This window comes from Cyprinodon tularosa, unplaced genomic scaffold (assembly GCF_016077235.1).
Source record: "Cyprinodon tularosa strain WSP-4 unplaced genomic scaffold, ASM1607723v1 ctg171, whole genome shotgun sequence".
Classification (NCBI taxonomy): domain Eukaryota; kingdom Metazoa; phylum Chordata; class Actinopteri; order Cyprinodontiformes; family Cyprinodontidae; genus Cyprinodon; species Cyprinodon tularosa.
In genome coordinates, this window is record NW_024038541.1 from 1,888,027 (window position 1) to 1,912,110 (window position 24,084).

The window sequence follows — 24,084 nt, forward strand, 5'->3', positions numbered from 1 at the left end:
GAATTACTGAAATCAATCTACTTTTTCATGATATTCTAATTTTATGACCAGCACCTGTATATTCTAATATCGTATTATTTTTTTTGTAGCGAGGCAACAAAGAGAAAGATAGTTATAATCTTAATCCTACAAATACTTTCACCTTAACAGTGTGTTATATACAGAAAACGCTTCAAATAAGTTTTATCTCAGATAGTTTGGTTCAGTTTTGTCAAACAACTCTCAGAAAACATATTAATATGATAAAGAGAACTAAAATAACTGAGGGGATCTTATTGCAGTAACAAGCAAATATTAGACAGAAGTAAAAAAAATACATCAGTCAACTGAGCGCTTTTAGATAAAATCCAACTAAAACTACAATGCCACAAAATGTTAAAAGTGTTGGATTCTTAGCACTCTGTAAAGTTCAGCTTTTAAAACAGAATCAAACAAAAACATATTAGCTTGGTAAAATTCTTACTAGTTTACTGCGTAACATACAGACTAAATGTGAAGCTCCAAACTCTTCAATCATCTGTGACACAAAATGTTTTCTCTCTTTTCATGCCTTGCATGTGCTTGTGTGGTACTTGCTGCTATTGCCAGATTCTATGACGACATGCTGCAGGAATTGCAATGAACTGTAAAGATATGTATGTAACTATGGTAAGCCAGAGAGGCTGCAAAAAAACGTACACAAAGACATACTTTGGAAATACTTGTTATAAAATTCTCCCCGCTGCTGCAGTCTGAGATGCATCACTCCAACCTCTCAGAGTGTAGGGTAGGTAGGGAGGCCAAAACACAAACACACTACCACAACTATGCTCCTTTTGCCTCTACGCCAGCAGAGACACACAAACCCTCACACACAGAAACGTGCTCCCCTCCCCAGTTTTGTACTTTCTCCACCCTCCTGGCAGCCTGTACTGTGAGGGAGGGAAGAGAGGAAGGGAGAGGGAGGGTAGGGAAGGAGGGAGGCCAGACCACCCTGCTCTCATGGCAGGGCTGAGTGTTTACATTGCCGTGGCTCACTCTGTAATACATCTGGCATTCTGAGGCCACTCTCTCTAGCCAAGGAAGGAGGGAGGTGAGGGGGCTTGAGCAGAAGAGAGAAACCTTTCTAGCATCGAGGAGAGAAGAGGAATAGAGGAGTGAAAGAAGGAGGTAAAAGTTGCAGGGTGGGGGGGGAGTGGGAGTAACTTTCTCCACAGTCTCCTGTGGTCGGTCATTCACAGGACTCTGGTTTTTGAATAAGAGCATCAGAAAGAATGCAAAATGTAAACAGAGCGATTGGAGGCATCTCAGGAAGGTGTTTGTGAATGGGAGTGGGCTCCTCTTTGCAGCATGTTCACACACACACACACGAACGCACACATTCACCTGCATAGACAAGGATAATTTACCAAGTCTAAATGCTTTCAGCCAGGTGGGGATTTCACAAACAAGGCCGCTTTCAAAAGTCTGCGTACAGAAACCAGAGGTGCAACGTTTCTCCACGCCAAGTCCCTCACAAGCTTGACTAAGCTTTTTATCAACTCATAAAACTTGAACACAAACCATGCAGGAATGTCATTCCTTGATACCAATGGTTTTATCCAGTTTGCAGCTAACGGATAAATACGGTTAATTGCGTGCAGTTTGTACAAGTGTCTGAACGCGTGGCTAAAGAACTAGAACTACCGTGCAAGAGCTAAACAGATTAAATCCGAATCATAGGCGCCTCCAGTGACTCTCAGCTAACTAGGAGAAATACTGGGTGTGGGCGCAGTTCTCTGTTTTCATTGCTTGCGGTTCTTGAATAAAAGCTGCAGAAAAGAAAGAAAGTACTAAAATGGAGCAGCAAAAGAAAGCGAAGAGCAAAATGCCTGATGGAAGGAAGATAAAAGAATTGGATGTCTAATTAGCCGGCTCTGGTCAACCACCTCATCATTCACAGAACCAGAACCTCAAAGCCTCTCTGCATGCAACAACAGCGTTAGCATGTCTGTGTGTGCGTGTTTGTGCACATGCATCCATGCATGCATGACTGCTTTAATGCACTTCAAAAGCTGAATAATTCAATCATGCTAAACCACAATCATCTCTACTAAAGACGCCACATTCTGGGGATGGGGGGGGGGCATTTCCCCTCCTCTTCATCTTCCTCCACAAGGACTTTCTGCAAGCACTTAAAAAGTAAGACTGCAGGCTTTCTCAATGCCATTCACAGCAAAACCACCACCAGCTTAGTCGATGCAAGGCAAGTTTGAAAAGCATATTTCTGTGGCATAAATGAAATACAGTTAAAGAGATAAAAAATTAATGATTAGAATAAGGTTAAGTAAAAAAGATAAGATGATTGACACAAAAGAATGGTTGGAGCGAAAACTTATAATGTTTAGATAGGCCACTCAAAGGCAAATCTAAACAAAGACACTTTTAATCTCGATTTAAAACAATTTAAGGTTTCCGCACATTTACTGTGTTCTGGGAGTATATTTAAGATTCTTCGAGGATAAGAACTAAAAGCTGCTCCTCCATGTTTGGTTCTGGTTCCGAGTATGTAGACTAGACTTGAGCCTAAAGACCTGAGTGCTCTGGGCGGTTGATACACTGACAACAAATCTTTAATGTATTTTGGTGCTAAACCATTAATTGATTTATAGACTAAGAAAAGTATCTTAAAGTTTGTTCTCTACTTTCTTAGTTTTGGTGAGGATGCAGCTAGCTGTATTCTGGATCAATTGAAGCTGTTTGATCACTTTTAAGGAGGACCTGTTAAGACATTGTTGCAATAATCAATTCAACTAAAGATACATTTAGGAATTCGTTTTTCAATACTTTAGTCCTTCAATCCGGAAGGTTTTCTTTGGATGATAAAAGGCAGTGGGTGGAAAAGAGATTACCACTGTTGCTTTCATGAATATGCATGCCAGCTGCAACACTGGCAAACCCACCTTAAATGTATCACTGCTACCGACTGGGGTGGAGTGAGACAATCTGAATATTGCATTTGGTTAAATTAGGATAATACTGCAAAAGGAAAGGAATTTCCAAACCCATTGTGTAGCATTTTGTTCTTATCTTTTAATTATTATGATTATTTAGATTATTCAAAGTCCATATCTCATATAAATTGATTGTTTTTGTATCTCACTTTTATGTTACACACCATTTCCAGTGACTTTAGTTCAGGTTACCTTTTGGCCTAGTTAGCACTAAGGAAATATTACAGATTATCATGGCTGCTCAACCCAAAAAGGTACCATCCTTAACTTTCTGATGGTACAATAACTACCCTATGGTAGATCAGATTCATCAGATAAGAGTAGATATGAAAAACACCATTTAAAATGAATGGCTATGTCATATAAGTAAGGCTGGTTATATTGTCTGTACAAAACTTGCAGAGGCAGACAGATCCTTTTCATGCAACATGACCAAAACAGCAGGAACACAAAATGACAAGATGTATCCATGTTTCAGCCAATCATGGGCAGTGACTCAGAGTTTTTAGGCATTTAAATATGGTAAAGATGATCTGTTGAAGTCTGAGCAGAGCATTCTCACATATAATCAGTGGGATTTAAATAACTTTGAACATGGGGTGGTTGTTGCTGCTGCAAACAGGTAATTTCATAAATTGTTATCCTACAGAAATTGTACAATTCTCAATCTCAAGATCTTAATATCTGGAAGAATGTCAGTAAAATGGACAGGCTTGAGAGAAAGGCAACAATAGCTATAATAGTAACTCCTTATGACCCAGGTGTAAACAACAACACATTGGGAAGTCTGATTTTCAGCTTAAACAACCATAAGGCATGGATTCATCCTGCTTTGGTCAGTGGTTCAGGCTGTAGTGATGCAATGGCTTGCTGTATATGTTGGTTCCTTTCACACTAATTCAGCACCCTTTAAACACAACAGTTAACCTGAGTTCTATTTCATCCCTACTGACCGCCAGAGGCGGTGCTTCAAGCACTGAATGATCATTCATGCGCATGCGCAGGTCGAGTATTAATGACAACAAAGTCAGCTGTGACCTACCGGGGACCCACGTGACTCTATATAGTCACGTGGCACCCGGCAATCAATCCCCTTTTGTTCTTCTCGCGCGCAGGTGTGTTGAGTACAGGAGTGTGGTCGTGTGAAGCTGGTTGCTTCTGTGTATACCACTAGTTTCCTGGCTGCTTGTTGCTGGTAGCCCCGTCGCCCTCCAGGGGCTGCACAAGCTGCTTTCACCTTACCAGATCTGCGGTGACTGGTAAGTTTTCGTTCTTTTCTCAGCAGTAGTTTACTGTTCGCTTTGATTTGCCACGTTAATTTTGTGGCTCTTTTGACTCACGGTAGCGTTTCTGCTCGCGCTGAGTTGTTTTCAGTTTGTTTGCCTAAGCCCACCAGTAGCGTTTCTGCTCGCATTGGGTTCTTCCATAGTTTGTTTATCTACACTCACCAGTGGCGTTTCTGCTCGCGCTGAGTTGTTTTCAGTTTGTTTGCCTAAGCCCACCAGTAGCGTTTCTGCTCGCGTTGGGTTCTTCTATAGTTTGTTTGCCTAAACTCACCAGTGGCGTCTCTGCTCGTGCTGAGTTCATCTTTAGGTAATAATCGAGTCGCCAGTAGCGTTTCCTGCTCGTGTTGACTTGTCCTTGGTAGCAGGCTGATCACGCCTTTCAGCAGTATGATGCTGGATAATTTATGTTGCTCGACCTGTCTGGCTCCACTTCAGCCGGATGACGGGCATGACTTGTGTCCCTCCTGCCTCGGTGTGGAACATCTCCGGGAGGCGCTGTCAGATGACGCTTGCCCCAACTGTCGCGTCATGCCCCGGTCGGTCAGACTGGATCGGTTGGCTGCACTGGAGCAGCCTACCGACTGGGCGGGCGCTTCGCCGCGTGCTCGTTTGCCGATGGAGAAAGCGGTGTGCAAACGATCTACTGTGGCTGCACCTTCGGTACCGACAAAGCGTGCTAGACGGACCGATGCAGGGAGGTTGTCCACCAGAGTGGATCATCTCACTACTGAGCTGGCCCAAATGAAAGCCCTCCTCCAGTCCTTTCAGACTGCTGGTGATCGCGGCACGGCTCTCCCTACCGAGCAGGATGAAACGTCAGTCAATGACGACGATGCCGTTTCTGTGGCGGCCTCTGGCACCCATTTCTGTGAGGACCTTCCGGAGCTGGGCTCCGGGGCCTCTGGGTCGGACTCCATTGCCTCCCAGGAGGATGCGGGGGAGTCTGTGACATCCGCTATTCGAACGGCTCTTGCCCGTTTACAGATTAGTGTTCCTCAGGCCCAGCCTGCGGCTTCCAGCGCCTTCTTTAGGCGCAGTAGGTCAGAGACTGCCTTTGTGGTTCCTCCCTCGGCGGAGTATGTGCGGGAACTGCATGCTTGCTGGTCAGACACCAAGGCGTTTTCACGTCTGACGACGGATGGCAGGGTCCTGGCAGCTATGCAGGAGGCACCCAAGGTTGGCTTGGGGCAGATGCCAGCGGTGGAACCGGGCATTGCCTCTCTTATAATCCCGCCTGATGAGGCCTTGCGGCCCAATGCCCGTTGTCCGCGTCCTCAGTGCCGTATTACCGACGACCTTCTCTGTAAGGCCTATGACTCTGGGGCCCGCATGGGCCGGATTGGGAACTCTCTCTCCCATCTTATGCTGGCCCTGTCTTCCTCCTTGGAATCTGTTCCGCTGGATCATGCCACGCAAGGCCTGGTTGATGCATCTCTGCAGGCCTTTGCTCTTATGACGAGGGAACTTGGACGCACACTCCCCACACTGGTTCATGCTCGCCGCCAGGTCTGGTTGGCGCAGTCACCACTAACTGAGCCTTGTAGGAGGACCCTCCGGGCCCTGCCTGTGGTCCCGGGGGAGCTTTTTGGTTCAGCGGCACTGGACGCCTTGGACCGTACGGCTCAGGCCTCTAGAACGAGGCAACAGCTGGCAGGGCTTCACAGACGTGATCGCCAGCCAGTAAGCACCTGGGCAGCTGCGGGTCCTTCACTGAGGTCTTTAGTGCCTTCTCCTTCTCCAACTGAGCCCCAGGGTCTGTTACCAGGTCAGAGATCGGTCCAGAGACCTGCTCTAGATCGGAGGAACAGAGCTCGAGACCAGGCTGGGACGAGGTCCTTTCATCCCTTTCGAGCCGCGCAGTCTGGCCGGCGTCCTCCCGGGCCTTCGAAGGGCCGGGGGACCCGCAGATGATGCCTTAGGGCCGGCGGTCGGTTATTTTTCCCCGGGACAGCTCAGCTTCTGGGCTGCCCACACCCCGGACTTGTGGGTGTTGTCCACCCTGTCCCGGGGGTACCGTCTTCAATTCCGCCGCCGGCCACCTATCCCTGGCCGGGTCAGGATGACTGTGATCCACGACCCGGTGAAGGCACAGGCACTGAACCAAGAAATCTGCACCTTGCTGGCCAAGGGTGCTATAGTGCCTGTGGACCCCCTGCTGGATCCAGCGGGCTTTTATTCCACGTATTTTCTGGTTCCGAAGAAGACCGGGGGCTTGCGTCCAGTCTTGGACCTCAGAAGCCTGAATGTGTACTTGAAGGCCATGCCCTTTCATATGCTGACCACCAAGGAAGTGTTGCAGGCGATTTCCCCGGGCGATTGGTTCACTTCCATAGATCTCAGGGATGCTTATTTTCACGTTCCGATCGCTCCGCCCCATTGGCGGTTTCTTCGTTTTGCTTTTCAAGGGAGGCATTTCCAGTTCAGGGTCCTCCCGTTCGGACTTTCGCTGTCCCCCAGGGTGTTCACCCGATGTGTTGCAGCGGCCCTCTCTCCTCTGCAGGCACAGGGATTGAGGATCCTCCCATATCTGGACGACTGGCTCATTTGTGCTGCGACGTGGGACCAGGCGGTTCGAGATACTCGGTTAGTGCTCCATCATGTGGGATGCTTGGGCTTGCAGGTGAACATGGAGAAAAGCAGTCTGACCCCCTCACAGGAGACTGTCTTCCTGGGCATTGCCATGGATTCCATCTCAATGACTGCTTGCCCGTCACCCCAGCGGGTGGACAGTATATTGAGCGTGCTCCCGGAATTCAGGCGCGGCATGGCGCTGCCTCTTGTGCGGTATCTTCGACTCTTGGGCATGCTTACAGCTGCGTCCGCCGTAGTGCCCTTGGGGCTGCTGTCATTGCGGCCCCTCCAGATGTGGTTGAACAGCTTGAATCTGGATCCCACACGGAACACTCATCGTCTCAGAAGACTTCGGGTGGGGCCTCAGTGTCTTCAGTCTCTGTCCCAATGGAGGGTGAGGTTGTTTATGACCACAGGGGTCCCGCTCGGTTCCCTCCCGTGTCGTCGGGAAGTTGTGTTTACAGATGCATCCTCCACGGGCTGGGGTGCAACCTGGCGGGGTCAAATGGCACAGGGGACATGGTCCCAGCGGCAGGGCAGGGAACACATCAATGTCCTGGAGTTACAGGCTGTACTTCTGGCTCTTCAGAGCTTTCTTCCAGGCTCGCGGGGGAAGCACGTGCTGGTGAGGTCAGACAACACCACAGTGGTCTTTCACATCAACCACCAGGGGGGCACGAGGTCAAGGAAACTGTTGTGCTTGACTCGACGGCTTCTGACCTGGGCAGCTCCACGCATAGCCAGCCTCAGAGCAGCCTACATCCCAGGGCCGGAGAACGTGCCAGCAGATTTTCTATCCCGTCAGAAGCCGCTTCCAGGGGAGTGGAAGCTTCACCAAGAGGTGGTGGAGTGCATCTGGAAGGTCTTTGGCAGGGCGGACGTGGACCTCTTTGCCTCAAGGGACGCATTTCACTGTCCCCTTTGGTTCTCGTTGGACAACAGCAGCCCTCTGGGCCACGATGCTCTGGCACATGACTGGCCCCGGACCCTCCTTTATGCCTTTCCGCCATTCAGCCTACTTTTTCAGACTCTCCTCAGGGTACGTCAGGAGGGGCACAGGGTCCTGCTGGTGGCCCCCTACTGGCCAGCGAGGACTTGGTTTCCTCTACTGTGCGAGCTCAGCTCCGGCTCGCCAATGCGTCTCCCCTCCAGGAGAGACCTTCTTTCTCAGATGGGGGGTCAGATCTTGCACCCCGAACCGGACCGGCTCCAGCTCTGGATTTGGCCCCTGCAAGGCCGGGGTCCACCTTCTCAAGATACACTGGGTCCATAGGGCATACAATGGCTAATGCATGGGCGCCGTCCACGCGAGCTGTCTATGCTAACAAGTGGACGGTCTTTGCGACCTGGTGCCGTGATAGAGGGCAGGACCCGGTGCAGTGCTCAGTTTCTGACATACTGACCTTCCTGCAGGCATTGCTGGATCAAGGACGGTCCCCATCTACCTTAAAGGTGTATGTGGCTGCCATTTCCTGTTGGCATGTTGGGCTGAATGGTTGTTCTGTGGGCCGAGACAAGGATGTTGTACTGTTTTTAAGAGGTGCTCGGCGTTTGCACCCACCCAACCGCCCTGTGGCACCAGCGTGGGACCTTTCTCTTGTGCTCGAGGCTCTTCGGTCCCTCCCATTTGAGCCCCTGGCGTCGGCGGACCTCAAATGGCTCTCACTGAAGACTGCGTTCCTTTTAGCTATGGTTTCCGCAAAACGTGTAGGGGAGTTACAGGCTCTCTCGATAGCCGAACCCTGCTGCCGGTGGAATCCTGATGGCTCAGGCATTACACTGTGGGCTGACGTAGCATTTATTCCTAAGGTATCACTGCCAGCAGGCAGCACCCAGCCTCTCCATCTTGCCCGGTTTGACTCCGGAAGTCCCTCTGAACCACTGTGTCCTGTCCGTGCCCTTGAGACATACATCAATGCCACGGCATCCTTCCGAAAGACAAATAGCCTTTTTGTTTGCTACGCTGGCTCACGGAAGGGTCAGGCACTTTCTAAGCAGCGACTTACACACTGGGTTGTGGATTTGATCTCCAAGGCTTATGCCTTGCAGGACCGGCCACTGCCGGCGGGAGTGAAATGCCACTCTACAAGGGGCATGTCGACATCGTTTGCTGCTATGACTGGGGTGCCATTGGATGTTATATGCCGTGCGGCCTCCTGGAAGTCACCTAGTACCTTTACTCGGTTCTACAGGGTGAATGTGGCTGCGCCCCATCCGCTTCAGGGAATCCTCGAGCAGCATGCCTCTACATCACATTAGGTGGGTGGTGTAGTCGTTGTTCCTTGAATGTTGCTGATTCCTCGTGACCTTGTTGATATGAGTCATCCAGTGCTTGAAGCACTGCCTCTGGCGGTCAGTAGGGATGAAATAGAACGAAAGTTACTACCGTAACTACGGTTCTATGAATCCCGGATGACCGCCAGAGTGCTTGGTCCCTCGGAATCTCTGCTTTCGCGAGAAGATTGAGGGATTGATTGCCGGGTGCCACGTGACTATATAGAGTCACGTGGGTCCCCGGCAGGTCACAGCTGACTTTGTTGTCATTAATACTCGACCTGCGCATGCGCATGAATGATCATTCAGTGCTTGAAGCACCGCCTCTGGCGGTCATCCGGGATTCATAGAACCGTAGTTACGGTAGTAACTTTCGTACCTATGCTGACCATGTTAATCCCTTTATGGCCTTTGTGATGGCTACTACCAGCAGCATAAAGCGCCATGTCACAAAAGTAAAATCACTTTGGGCTAGCCTCTTGGAAATGATGATAAAATTACCAGGCTTTCTTTGCTAATTGTCCTAACGGACACCAGATTTTAAACCAACGAAGCTCTGGAGATTAAACAGAATACAAACAAGGTGTTCACATTGAAGTGGTCGATGAACGTTTATACTCTGATGATAAAAACTCTGGGAAAATAAATGTTTTATTAAAGAAAGACATCAGCACCGAAACATCAAAATCTGGAAAACATATTCTATTTTCAGTTTAAAAGCTTCTAAACATACGTTGACAAACTATTCCTCAGATTTACTGCCCTCTGCTGGACACCTCCTTATAAAAAAATAAAATGAGATTTCCAATTCCCTTCTAGCAGTCCTGTTCAAGAGATGGACTCCAACATCAGGCACATACGTCTGCACAAAGGCAAATCTACAGCAGCATTTTCTCTGCAGTCCCTTCCCTGCACCCATGGACAACCCATGCCACTCCACCCCCACCTTCCCTGCTGCGAGTCTTCACTCTGCACCCAGGCCACAGGGTGAGTATCAGGTGAGGTTTTAAATAGCGGGGCCTCAACCAGATGACCTTAGGGTCTCTGGAGTCCATGCCCGTGGCCCCTGGCCTCTGCACTTATGCACCCAAAGAAAGTGCTGCAGGACCCCAGGGCCTCTCATCAGCCTGCAGCCATGAGACTACAATCTGAGACTCTGTGCCCACAGTCTGCGCCATAAATCAGGAGAGCGTGAAGTCACTTCAGCTTGAATGGGGACTTTTCTGTGAATAAAAAGCTATGGCCTTTACGAGCTCCGAGAACAACTCTAGCTCATCTGCTTTATCAACTTCAATCTATTGGCAGAACATACCCACTTTATTTCACCTTTTTACAGCTTCTCTTTGTTGATCAGCAGAGCAAAACAATCTCCAGCCCCTGTTTCAATATGAAAGCTGCAAAACCCTTTAGTAGAATGGGAAGGCAAATGTTTATATGATGTTGTTTTAATTAGAGGCAGGCGGTGGTCTTATTTTCTCTACAATTTGGCCTGTGCTTGCCTTAACCCGTGATACCAGGGGATACCTCGATCTGCTATTTACAGCCAGGAAGAACAATAAAGGGTTTATGCTTCTCAAAACCAAGTCTGTTTCCAGGCTACTAATCATTGAACTGATTTGATATCGAGGGTGCATCTTGAGTTGATCACTCGCCATAAGGCATTTTCTCCAAAGCTAACTCAAAGCCATGTTTGTGTGGGAGGGGGGAGAGATCAAGATAGGGCATCACAATACTACAACTTCCTGCTGGAGCTAATCATTTCCTGTGAGTGGCACAGTAAATATAAACAAAGATGTTTTACACACCACACAAATTGACCTAAATCAACCTTTTCACTAAAAAACAAAGATTTACTTAAAATATTAATACCAATAACTCATGGGCTAGTTGGCAACATTGCGACAGCTTATAAAGTTAAAGTTCCAAAACCTCAGAAATTTTTAGGTGCCTAATTCCTACAATAAGTCTTTTTAATGGGATATAAGAGAACGTTCTAGAATGACTAAGGTTTTGTCCGGTTTTATGGAGTGTAGACTTAAGAAAATGACTACATTTATTTCATGCTAAATGCCATTTTACTATATAAAACAGTTGTCAGGCTAGGGGTTTCTGATCAGCAGTTGACTGTGTAGCCTGGGTACTAAAGCAGATGACTAATTAACCGCCTTTTTATACTGGTGTTGCTCTCTAAAAAGTAGGAACACCATCTCGATCCCAATAGCTCTCTGTCACTTTGGCTAAAAAACAGAACTTCCTGTGTCTGAGCACTTATAAACATTGCAGAGTGAGAGAAGACAATCCCTGCTAATGCTTCTGCACGTGACAACATGAGGAATAAACACACGAGACAAGTGCGGTATGCAGTTAATGTTGAACGGCTGGAGGCCGCTGGCCACAGCCCTGTGCTAGGACAGACCCCATAGAAGATCATACAGAGCTCCAGTAAGAGCTGGCTGCATTGTACTGTATGTGCGTCTACGGGCCACACAGCTTCCCCCGGCGGGGTCGTCCACAGGTCGCCTGCGGAGGGCAGTTCCACATGAAACATAAACAGCTGCTCTGTTCTCTCCTCCTCTCGCCTCTTTTTCTTCGCGGATGATGGGCCAGTTCCCCAAGCACGGCCCAGCACTGGGCTCCGCGGTTCAGGCAGAACTAATCTATCCCTCAGGTGTGCAGGCTAATCGAAACAAACAGATCTCTCCCTACCAGCATCTGGAACCCCTCATGCACCTAGACCTAGGAAACCACCACAGCACTGTCTATAACAGTATATGGTTGCGAGGAGGTTCCTTTTTCTATTTAGTATGTGTTCAAATTTGACTAATGTTTCCTTAAAGATCACTTTACTACGAGCCCCTGGTTCACTTAACATGAACTTGATTTGGTAGCAACAAAGTAAAGATAGTAGAAGAACTAATAAAAAAAAAAACATAGAAAATAAAGAAACTACAACTGCAGACCTATACTTGACCCAGGAGGGAGATAACTGAGCATGCATACCCAGGAAATCATCACATCACTTTGAAAAAAATTAATTTGATGCTAAAAACCTCCCAAACAGAATGTGTGCTTGTTTTTGCATTTTGTACATTTTCTTTGTCTACTGCTGTGTTGAATAAATACCAATGATGCTTGTTTGTACAAGTCTGACCGTGTGTGGGGATTGATTTACAGACAAACGCTTTTTAAAATGAAATTCCCTTTTAGTCTCCATATGGCCCCTTCCTACCAGATTCATCTATAAACATCAACAAAAACAGCTCTTTTTTGTACTCATCTTGTATAGGGCTGATCGATTAATCGATTATGGAAACAATCTTCAAGTAATTTAGTAATTAATTAATCATTAAATGGAGTATAGTCTCTAAAACATGCCTTTAACTGACTTAGAGAAGTAATCTTATCAAAATTGTGAAAAAAATATATAAACATTTTGCATTTGAAAAAACATTTTCATCTGTTCATATGCGTTATCCTGAACCAAGTGGAACAGTTTGATTTCAACCTGTTTTAATTTCATAAAAATATCTTCTTTAAGGAGCCTTTGGCTATCCAATTATTAATGGATTAATCAAAAAAAAAAGACAGATCAATCGATTTGCAAAATAATCAGTTTTAGTTGCAGTTTCGTTGCAGCCCTAATCTTGTATGATGTAGTTAATCACCGAGTCAGTTTGTTTCTCTTTTCTTCCCTTTTAATTCAGCAAACTGTAATAACTATAAAATGCAAAATACTCACTTGGAGATTATTGTATTTGTAGATTATTATTTTGAAAATTGTGCACTATACCCTTTGTTTTTCATTTATTGTCGTTCTGTTTAAGACATGTCATATGAACGCACAGAAAATGCTGGACATTCACTGAGGGGGTAAATATTATGAACTTTTAAAAACTCACCTTATGACCAAATTGGCTAATTAAATAAGTGTCCTTTCTGCTGCCCTCTTATTTAGGTAATGCCACTGCAAGTCACTACATTTTGCACAGACTTGGCAGAGTTTTTACACCCTTTCTTGCAATACCAGGACTCAAACTAAATTCAAAGACTTAATGGACTCAACCTTAGAGAACTGGGTCCTTCACTACTATTAGATTTAGTTGTGCAAACAGAAAACAACCATAGTCACACAGATTTGGAAATGCAAAATACTCTTTATGAGGCTGTGTTAAAAATAATGTTCATGCTTCAAACAGCCGATGACCCAACCATGTTAACAGATTCTGGGGTTTACAAACAACCTTAGAGTTTATAGCCATCATGGCAGGATAACCAATATTCCTGCTGGTAGAAAATATCCACTTGACTCTTTCATTTATTTAACTAAAATACAGTGAAATAAAAATGTTAAAAAAAAAGTTCAATTCTTGGTTGTGAAAGCAGGTTAACATTGTTTTTACTGAGGTAACAGGTGATTTATGCAAGAATCGACATAAAACAACTAGAGCTGCAACTAACCATTATTTTGCAAATTTATTAATGTGTCAATTAGTTCTTTTTATTAATAACTGGACAGCCAAAGGTTCCTTAAAGAAGACTTTTTTTTTTTTTTTTTACAAAATTACACCGAATTAAACTAAAACTTTACCACTTGAGAAGTTCTGGATAGAATATATTGAGAGAGGAAATCATTTTGTTTCTCTTAAATGAAACATGTTTATATATTTTGGTATAATTACTGCTCTGAGTGGGTTGATCAGTCAGCTAAAGGTATATTTTAGAGTCTATATACTCCATTTAACAATAATCGATTACTAAATAAGTTGACGATTATTTCAATAAGTCAATCACGAAGTGTTTCAGCACCAAAAACAACCAAAACTGCTACTCAATGGTGAAGACTCAAACTTTTGAACACCACATTCAAGGTTAAAACAACAAAATTTTATATACCCAACAACATATTCACTTACATTATATCCATAAAGTCTAAAACGATGACCCTCACAGACCTCATTTTAGATATACAGATTGGTTACTAACTATCAAAATCTTGGAGAGTAAATCTTCACAACCGAAAAGGTTCACCGTGGATTCAATATTCCCAATTACACCAAAAAAGGCATAATAGAGTCACACCAAAATGTACAGTACACCAAGGAGTTGCCTAAGCAGGTCTATTTTTATTTCGATATATTTTTCAGCAAGGCTTTTATCACCCACTTCAAAAACCAATGAATTAAACTAATTTTATTTAATCAGCTCATAATCTATACTAAGGATTGATAATTATATGACTACAAATAGTATCTCCTGGTAGGATTTTTTTTCATAGATACTTTGGTTTTATCAGGGGTCATAAGAGTAAAATACCAAGATCTGCCTTAGAATGAAAATAAATGCAGATAAAGGGCTATGCAAAGAAAGAAATATGATAACATATAACTATGTATAATTTAAGAATTACAAAGACTATTAAGCTTCCTAATTCATAATTAATGTATATACCCCATATATACACATATATATATACCGTATATATATACGGTATATATATACCGTATATATATACCGTATATATATACCGTATATATATACCGTATATACATATATATATATATATATATATATATATATATATATATATATATATAGTTATTGCATAGGGTATTAAATAGAAACAGGTTATTGCACAGGGTATTAAATAGGGATTGCAAAATAGTTACTGCAAAAGTTATTGCAGTTTTAGTGCCGCATTGTACAGTCTGATGGAAGAAGTCTATAACTGAACACACAGGCGTAACATTTCTGACCTGGTCAGGAACTGGCAAGGTAAAAAAAAAAGTTTGTTTTTTTGCCTAAAGAAAGAGTTGGGTTTTCATCAGAGGTGAAGACATTCTCTATCAATCTGATATAACTTACTGTGTTTTCTCGGGGGGGTTTAGGCATGTGAAAATTGTGTGAAAACAGTGTGATCCATTGAGTACAATCAGGAATGTGTGCCTGAAGAGGCCACCCTCCACACAAACCGTGATCCAGCCGCGCCTGCGCTATGTATTAGAAGACCACTGTCTGTCAGACCCCTGCAGCAGCACACAGGGACGGTTAGGGCTGCCAACCCAGAGGGAAGGGGTGGAGAATCTCTCTGCTTTGATGCCTGAACTTAAAAAACTTTGGAATATCTTTGCTTAAAAGGGGGAAATTAAGAATAGAATAAAGGAACACAAATAATAAATATTAAAGGATTATCTAGTCTTTTCAAACACAATCGCAAGTCACAATTTATGCTTTTTCATTAATGAGTAGAACAGCCAAGTTTAGCCATATGTACAGGAATGCAGATCAGAGAGAGGAGGAAAAACCTCAGCCTCTTCCCATTGCCCCCAAAGCACCACCCAGGCACATACTTGCGTTCCCTATTTTAAACTTCATTTCTTTGAGTTGTTCATAAGGAAAAAGGAAGAAGAAAAAAGAAGAATGAGTGACACCTCCACCAAAGCTCCTGTCCCTGCTCCACTATTTCCCTGCAGCCAGAAACAAATCTTTTTGGAAAGTTGAGAGCTGTCCAAAAACAGGACCACACACACAGCCTGTGAGCCTTCAGCTGCTGGGGGCAGACTCACACACACCAACACATACACACACTTACAAAATGGCGCCTTTGACAAAAAAATTTCCTCAACTCTAAGGGCTGCTTGTGAGCTTAATTACAACCTTCTTCACAGGTGATGTTATTGTTACCTTCTGTAAATCCTGCAGTTTTGCTTGGCCACTTTCCACAACACAAACTTGGAACAACCTCTCTAAAAAAATCTTCATAACTTATAGTTTCCATTCATTAATTAGAGAAACTGAGCAACTGTAACCTTAAAGCCAATAATCAAACATTGCCTTACCTTCCACCCAGAGTTTCTCTACGTCCGTTTCCAGATTAGCTGCCCTTAAACCCACGGCAAAAGCTCCAAAAATCATAAGGCCCACAACCAAAAACTTTCCACAGTTCTTTTGTATGTAACAGCCCAGCCGGAATAAAAATCTCTGGAACTTCGCTCTCAGCCACAGAGGTGCTTTCCTCCCAGTCGCCTTCCCCTGTGATAAGACAAGAGAGCTGAAGTTACAACAAGCAGAAGCACAAAAAGATTGCACTTACCTGGGAAGGTAAAGCTGACCCAATATGTCGAAAAACAATGTGTACTAATGTGCTTTGCATGAAATTAGAGTTTTTACTCACAGAAACACATCCAAAAGGAGGTAGATTTTTTTTTACAGAAAAATGAGGGAAGGATTAGGGAAGAATTAATTACAACATATTATGACCTGGAGTCCATCGATGGGTGCATGCCTACTCGTTAGGATTCACCTTAACACTGCAAAGGATTGCATTTTCATACAATAAATCCCTTGCGGGAGCTGAAACATTCATATCTGTTGGTATATCTAATGTGGAGTGATTGCCGTCATTTCGGAGCTCCGGTGATGGGCTTTGAATAAAGTGAAGCTGAAAAGTTTAAGACTTTAAAAATAGATGTGGTATGGTTTTTCCCTTTTTGACTTTGAGTTTGGAGTTTTCGGTTATCTAAGTAATTCTGTTTTGTCTATCTTTGGTTTATTTTTTCATTTTGTTTTATACTTAAGCAGTCTTTAGTTACTCTCTGCAGTCCCCTTGTGCCTGTCTCTTTTCCCCTAGCTCCCTTCTAGTCACTTCCATCCACACGTGCTCCATATCAGCTGATTACCTCAGTCCTTTTTCTTTCTCCCATATATACTGTCCCTGTGCAGTTCTTCAGTGTTCATTGTTACTTGAGTCCCCAAGTGTGTTTTTTTTCCCTGACGTGTCCTAGTTTTTTGGGTTTTATTCTTGGATTTTGTTCCTGTTGCCGTTTATTTCATTAAACCTACAAAAACTCATCTCTGCCTCCCTCAATCTCTGCAATTGGTTCCTTAACTAAAATCCACCCTCACATTGAAAAGATGGAAATAATAGGAGATTACTTTCTGCAACATACCTAGAACCATGCAACCATGACTATATGTGTTAGGCAGATTTTTTTGTCACCCTTTTTGATACGGAGGAATTTTAATTAACGTTCTATTTTCTAGTTAAACTGCAAGGACATAACTGATCCCAGATCCTATCTACTAGCAGAATGAGGGTTAACAGATATGTGGAATAATCAAAGGTTGTATTCAGAGAGTAAACGATTCCAAACTTGGTTTAGACCAATGTAAGCTTATCTATTATTATTAGTAGTAGAAGTATGAATAAGGTTTTATAAAATAATATTTGACTTAATAAAAAAGTAGTAGACTTTGCATCAATCCTTAGCTCTATGAATGTCATTCACTACAAATTGCTTATTGTTTATTCCACTGTTACACAAACTGATACTGGCATAACAACTTTGTTCAAAGTAGGTTATTCTGTTGATTATTTTTTCAATTAACAATCAGATAGCCAAAGGTTCCTTTAAGTTTTTTTTTTTTACAAAATTAAACAAGGTGAAAGTAAAAATTTCCCACTTGAAGAGTTCTGGATGAAGCATATTGCCAGACAAAAATGTTTTGTTTGTTTTTTTATCTTAAATGCCAAACATTTCTTTTCTTTATTACAATTTTGTTACAACTGCTGCTCAAGGTGGATTGCATGTTTTACAGTCTCTATACTCCAGTTAACGATTATCCAGTTACTAAATTAGTTGACCATTATTTCAATAATCGATTAATCCGATTGTTTCAGCCCTAATTCAAAGTATGGTGCAGCTCTATGCATTCTGTAGGTTCTTGACTTAATAGCCTTAATTTATTCCTGTCAGACTTGCATTTCATTTCAAATCTGGGAGGTTGATGCTTTGGCTATGAATACACCATTGATATCCCACTGCACCAAATCTTTTGTATTTTGAAGGGAAGCAGTCTGAACTGTCCCTGGGGTGGCTTCACATCAATAGGTGATATTAAATACCCTGAAGAGTGCATGTGGTTAAAACCCACAAATACCACCACACACGCTCTCTCTCCTACACACACACACAGGCAGACAGACAACCCCTCTCCCCGTGGAGCTGACCGTGTGTTCCGGTCTGCGTGGGGAGTGGAGAAGCCATCAGGACAGAGAGAGAGAGAGAGTGCGCGCGTAGGGGTGGGGGGGCTGAAATAGCAATATTTGTGAATGGAAGAAGGCAGCACATGGAGATTTATCCATGTTAGGATACTTCTCTAATAACTATAAGAGCAACAAACTTTAACAGAAGCAAATTATTCTGCAATGTTTGTGTAATTGCTTTGGATGAATTGCGTATTTTAACGCGCATTTTGAAGATTTGTCTTCCTCTCCTCGTATCCCTGCTTCCCAGCATGTCTTGTTACCTATAGTTTGCCCACTCCCCCGCCCCCCTACCCAGTAAATACAATCAAACAGGCACCACGTAGTGAAACATGAGACATAAGCACCTCCGATATTTGCTCCAGAGCAAAGCCCGCATCGCAGTAACTCGGCCGCTGCAGATAGTCCAGATCCAGCGGTGCGCCGCGGGGATAGTCCCCCCTGTTCCTCCGCGTAATCCTCGGCCGGTCGGGCTCTCTGCTTTCCTGCTCGGAGGGCGCATTAGCAGCCGAGGCCATGTTGCGGGGACTGCGAGGTGGTTACCGTTTCCCACTTTATAGTATTCCCCTGAAAGCCTGTAGCGATATCCCGAGGAGACAGAGTTTCACTCGTGGAGACCTCACACCCGTGAAGTGGGACTTCATACTCCTGCTGGAGACGGCGAGTCAAAGTCTGCGCCTTCCATCCCAACATTTCGTGATCCGGAGGCTCCCCGCCGCTTTCACCGCTTTCACCTCGTCTCTTGTGGAAATGTTTGGAGAGGAAAAGAGAAAAGGAAAAAAGGACGAGTTTGTCTCAAAAAGCGCAGCGCGCAAAGGGATCCCAACGCGCAAGTGGTCGGGTAGGAAAGCTCGATGGTCGCAGCATTCTGCTCAGTCCTATGTGGTCTTCCCATGGGCTGCGCGTCACGGCCAACTCTGAGACTCTATAGAGGAGGGAGCAAAAAGACCTCAGAGTAAAGGAGGAGGGGTGAGAAAAAAAAAGACTCTAGATCCCGCCTCTGGGACTGTCAGATTGCAAGACTTTCTTGAATCTGATTGGTTCCAGAAGGGTAAAAATTACTGAGCAAACACGACTATTATTAGCTGCTTAGCAACAGCTCAGTAAAGTAGAGAGACCACCCAGGTGGATGGACCTCGTGTGCGTATCTCCAACTTCAGGGGGTGGAGACGGAGGAATCCTCCAAGAGAGGAAGCCTGATGTAGCAGGAGGGAAAAGAGAAATCCTGGACCTGCGCTTTGGATGAGAACTGATTGATGCCATGAAGTTCTAACCCACTCTTTACTACTTTCACCTCAGCCTCAGATTACACTGGCTCTAGTGGGTCTATGGTGCTACAACTACTGTTCAAGTACCATGGGTTGCACCCTGGGGCATCATCTGACCCAATACTATACAATAGGGCACCAAAAAAAAAAAAAAAAAAATTGGGGGCAATTATTTATTTTAAAAAGCATTGACACAGATAATTAATGCAAGCACACAAGCAAATATTTCAGATTATTATTTTCTGCATCATTAAACGTTGCAAAAATAATGCAACCATTCTTGGCATTTATTCAATCATATTTAGTTACTTAAACACAATTGCTTCAGGTTAGCTGTAGTAAATGCCAAAAGCGGTTGCAGTATTTTTTTAGTGAATATCTACCTGAACCAAACTGGATTGAATTGGCCCACTTTTGAACTTAACTGTATATCCCTAATCCACTACTGATGAAGGCACTGTTTATTTTCAATAAATATCTGTCAGCACACGTGAACTTGAAAACAGAGAATTGAAATGTGCAAATGTAAAAGGAAAAACAAGAACAAAAAAAAAAAACACCTCTACATACATACATGTCTGTGTTTATCATTTCTATTGCGGCCCATTATATGATGGTGTGATGGTCATGATCCTATGAGGTGTGTATATCATGGCCAGAAAGATAGGAGAGCTGTAAGTTAATTTTTTTAACAGTAAATGTTAGCGTCTCGGCTGTAGATCAGTTGTGAGTGGCTTAATTGGGAGAGTTCTCCTCTCTCAACTTCGCTGTGAGAACAGAGCTGATTTTTTAATTAATTAAAAAAATGTTTAATCAATTAAAAAATCAGTGCCCCAGGCATACCCAGGCACCACAGATCCACAATGAGTAAAAAAAAAAGGGATTTCATCCAGTTTGATATAGGCAATGTGGCTTCTTCCCCAGGGCAGCTTTTGGTCTGGGGGGGTTACATGAAGAACAAAACAGACATTATTCACACCAAAACGGATTTCTCATTTGCATTCTGAGAAGTGATTTCATAGTAAATGTAAATCCATTTATTGTCCCACAATGAGGAAATTTACTCTCTGCATTTGACCCATTCCCTTGGGGAGCAGTGGGCTGCCATTGTGTGGTGCACAGCGAGCAGTGTGGGGTTAAGGGCAGTGTTGGGAAAGTTCTCTTTCTACGTGAACTAGTTCAAAGTTCAGTTCACACATTTTAAAATGAACTAGTTCAGTTCATAGTTCATAATTCAAAATTTTGAACTAAGTTCACAGTTCAAAAAAATGAACTAGTTCATAGTTCTTTTTTTTTCATATATTGCTCAATTACACCATAGCCTACTGTAGAACCACAGACAGCAATTATTTTATCAGTTGTAACACTGAAACTGTGCGTCAGATTTCATCTTCATATCCAGTTTTGAATCCTTATCAAAACCAGGATTTACATTGAGGGGACAGCATTTCCCCATTGTTGCTTTAACGCTTTGTTGCTGTCCATTCACTTCACACTAGTAGCAGCTGCAGCTTTCACCCCTACAGTATATTCTCAAAAACATCAGGAAAAATGTGGTCTTTTTTATGAGGAATTATTAAAAGAAAAACAGGAAAGTAGTCTTTAAGGTGCAAATGTGTTTTTTTTTTTTTTTTTATAATTTTTTCCATTTGAAATCCCATTTCAGTACATACTAAAAAGGAATCTTGGAAAATTATACCAGGCAGGTTTAGGTGCGGATTTTTTTTACTGAAAGCCGGCGGGCAAAGTTTGCAGAGAAATGTAAGATTGTTGCCATCCTCCTCACCGACCACCTGGTCATAAAACTGTTTTAAGTGATCATACTGCTGCTTTGTCGCATCCACGGTTGCCTCCATGCTGCTGTGGCTTCCACGCTGCATTTTAATTTGATGACGCACGCGGCTGTAGGCTACGACACTGGTAGCTGGTGTTGCCAGATTGGGTGTTTTTCCCGCTACATATTAAGGCCTGTTTACGGTGTGATTTAGCCGGGGTTTCGCCTGGAGGGCTCTATAGAAATCTGGCAACCTATTGAACGGAGTTGAACTGAGAGAGCGTGCCGTTCACAGACACCAGAAGGAACGAGTTCACAATAACGTTCATCAGGCAGTAATACAGTACGTTCAGTTCACGTTCACCCAAAATATGAACGAGTTCATGAACTTACGTTCAATGAACGCGTTCAGGCACAACACTGGTTAAGGGTTTTGCTCAGGAACCCAGAGTGGAGGCTGTGGGAAACGAACAGGGTACTTGCAGCCTTCTCAGAGCACAAGCGATCTGCTCTAACCACTAGGCCAACACTCCCTCACTAGTATGTTATCTTTGTTGTTGGACGTCAGAGTTTCTGAACTCCCTGTCAAAAATCCAACAACAGCATATATGGTAAGGTTATTGCCTATTGAGCAACGGTGGGTATGACTGTGCATCTAAAATGTTGAAAAGGTTACCTGTATTAAGTATTTATCAGCTCTTACAAGTCTATATCTATAAAACAATGGCACACAAGCAATAATCTATTTACTTGTGAACATGTTGCTACAAGACTTAGACTTAGACAACTTTTATTGTCATTTTGTATACACCAAGTGCATAAAAAATGAAATTTCGTTTTGTACCGCTTTGATGACATTTCCTGTTAGAAATCCAGTTTATGTGGGTTGTTTGTGTGTTTTTCTCTCTCCATCAACAGGTGGTGCCCTGTCCTTGTTGGACCATTACTGGAGGAGTATTTGAGCAGTAGGCTGTCACTACCTCGAGGCCAGAGTGTTTGCCAGATTTGGGTACTCTAGCCAAGCTGAGATTAGCTGAGTCTAACCTGAGCCTTGTTTCCCTGAGTCTTGTGTTGTTTTTGTCTTTGCTCTTCGGGCTGGAAGTCTTCCTGTGTAACTGGATACCTGGACCTTCTCCCCCTGGAAGGATTTACTGAGTACATACTGAGCAGGGGAAAACCTCCACATGATCCGTTCAAGTTCCCATCGGAAATCCAAGTGACAGTCCGTCCATTACTCCTCTGGGTCCAACGTATGTCTATCTGTCCGCTATCCAACGAGTTCCCTCTTCTCTGGATAAACCCACAGAGACTGGATTAACTGATTGACAAGAGCCCCCTCAAACATGAGTCCCGTTCCAGCATAATTCAAGCCGCAATCTCATTTCCCACGGTCCCTGAACTGATCTCTGTGATCTCCCCTTCAGACTTTCCAATTCCGGTTCACCAGTTCTCTGAGTTCCAGATCCAACTTCGGTTCACATTGCTACAAATAAACCTTTTCTCTGTGTTCTCTGAGTGGTTTCATTGCATGTGGGTCAGATTCCTTAAAGCGATCATGACATTTCCATGAAAGCTGTTTGTGCTCAGAAGTCAATATTTCCAAATTCCAACTCACATTTAAACTGAAACGCATGGGCTTAGCTAGATGGAGAGACAGGGGTGGCCATGTCCCCCCTAGGCACTCCTTGGCCCTCCCTTTAGCCACCCTATATGTTGCCTATACTGAAGAGGTCACAGCGGACCGGGGTCTGGATCTAGACCCACCTGCTGGCTAATCCGGACTCAACCTGGTTTAAAACATTTATGAATTACTGCATGTTGTCCGACAACAGTGTCTAACTTCACTTGCGCCGTTTTTCCAGTTAATATCGTAAAGCCCTCTGGAGCGTCTGGCACCAGGTTGCATGTGATACAAATTAGCCAATGAGCTGTGTCATTCTGGGTTGCTGCTGTTAGCTACTTTTAGACACAACAGGCAAACCTGTAGTAAGCCCGGCAGTGGGAAAGAAGGAGAAAACAATGAGAAAATTAAAGTGTGGACTGCTGGAAAAAGCATGGTGAACTGGTAAAAGCAGCATTCTCCACCATGAACAAAAAATGAAATAAATATCGATCCAGGCTCATGAATGGGCACCTTGATATGTGCTTGAGAATGGCTTTGTCGCCATTCAAACCCAGTTTTAAAATCCTCGAAGGGCAGCCTAAAGCCCACTGCTCTCATTAAGCCATAAAAAAGAAAGAAAGAGGTCAGTTCAGGTGTTTTACAAAAGATATGAAAGTCAGGAAATTGTCTATATATCGAACTGTGAAAGTCTCAAAAAGCACTTTAGGTTTTAAAATGGAAAAACTTTCTTTAAAAAAAAAAAAAAGAAGTATAATACAGATGCATAAACACCTGCATTTTATTTCAATGTTAAGTGCTGTTTAAAGTAACAGATTATAATAAAAAAATGTCTCTGGACCTTTATTGGTTTATGATTTTGTTTTTTCAGACTTCACAGATTTTTAATTAATGACCCCGCCAGCTGTATGTGGACGTAGTTTATCACCTTTTGTTGGGATCTGGAGGCTTTGTCCACCTTCTCCACCAGAGGGTGGACAAGATCTCCTGAGGGCATGAGCTGACTGCGACACCTGTCTTCCATCTGCTCATCAAGGAAGCCCTATTTAAGGAGGAGGAGGCTGACACTTCCCTGCCAGAGTGTTTGCCAGTAATGGTAGAGCGAGACCTGAGCCAACCAACCTGATTTGTATCTCTGATTTTTGTGAACCTGCCTGACCCTGTTTCTCTCTGCCTCACAGATCGAATCCTGTCTGAAAACCTGAAATCCTGGAGATTAATCTCTGTCTGGGATCTGCCAGCCTGCACTCAGTTAAGCCTCTGCCTTTGCCCTCA

The 24,084-nt window shown here is 43.8% G+C and overlaps 1 protein-coding gene and 1 long non-coding RNA gene across 3 annotated transcripts in view; one reads left to right on the top strand and one right to left on the bottom strand.

Annotated features, from left to right (window-relative positions):
• The window catches only part of ptch1 (patched 1), an 81,949-nt gene extending 62,872 nt beyond the window's left edge, over positions 1–19,077 (bottom strand). For both annotated transcript variants that reach the window (XM_038281486.1, XM_038281487.1), the window contains exons 1-2: positions 18,494–19,077; positions 15,940–16,132 (exon numbers count right to left, since the gene is read on the bottom strand). In XM_038281486.1, the coding sequence (XP_038137414.1) occupies positions 15,940–16,132; positions 18,494–18,664 (364 nt within the window). In that variant the 5' untranslated portion in view covers positions 18,665–19,077. The remainder of the gene's footprint in view (positions 1–15,939; positions 16,133–18,493) is intronic.
• Positions 970–22,158, top strand: LOC119781111. Its single transcript, XR_005280496.1, has 3 exons — positions 970–1,149; positions 9,923–10,090; positions 22,107–22,158. It is a non-coding gene; the product is annotated as an uncharacterized LOC119781111 (long non-coding RNA).
• The last annotated feature ends 1,926 nt before the right edge of the window (positions 22,159–24,084 follow it).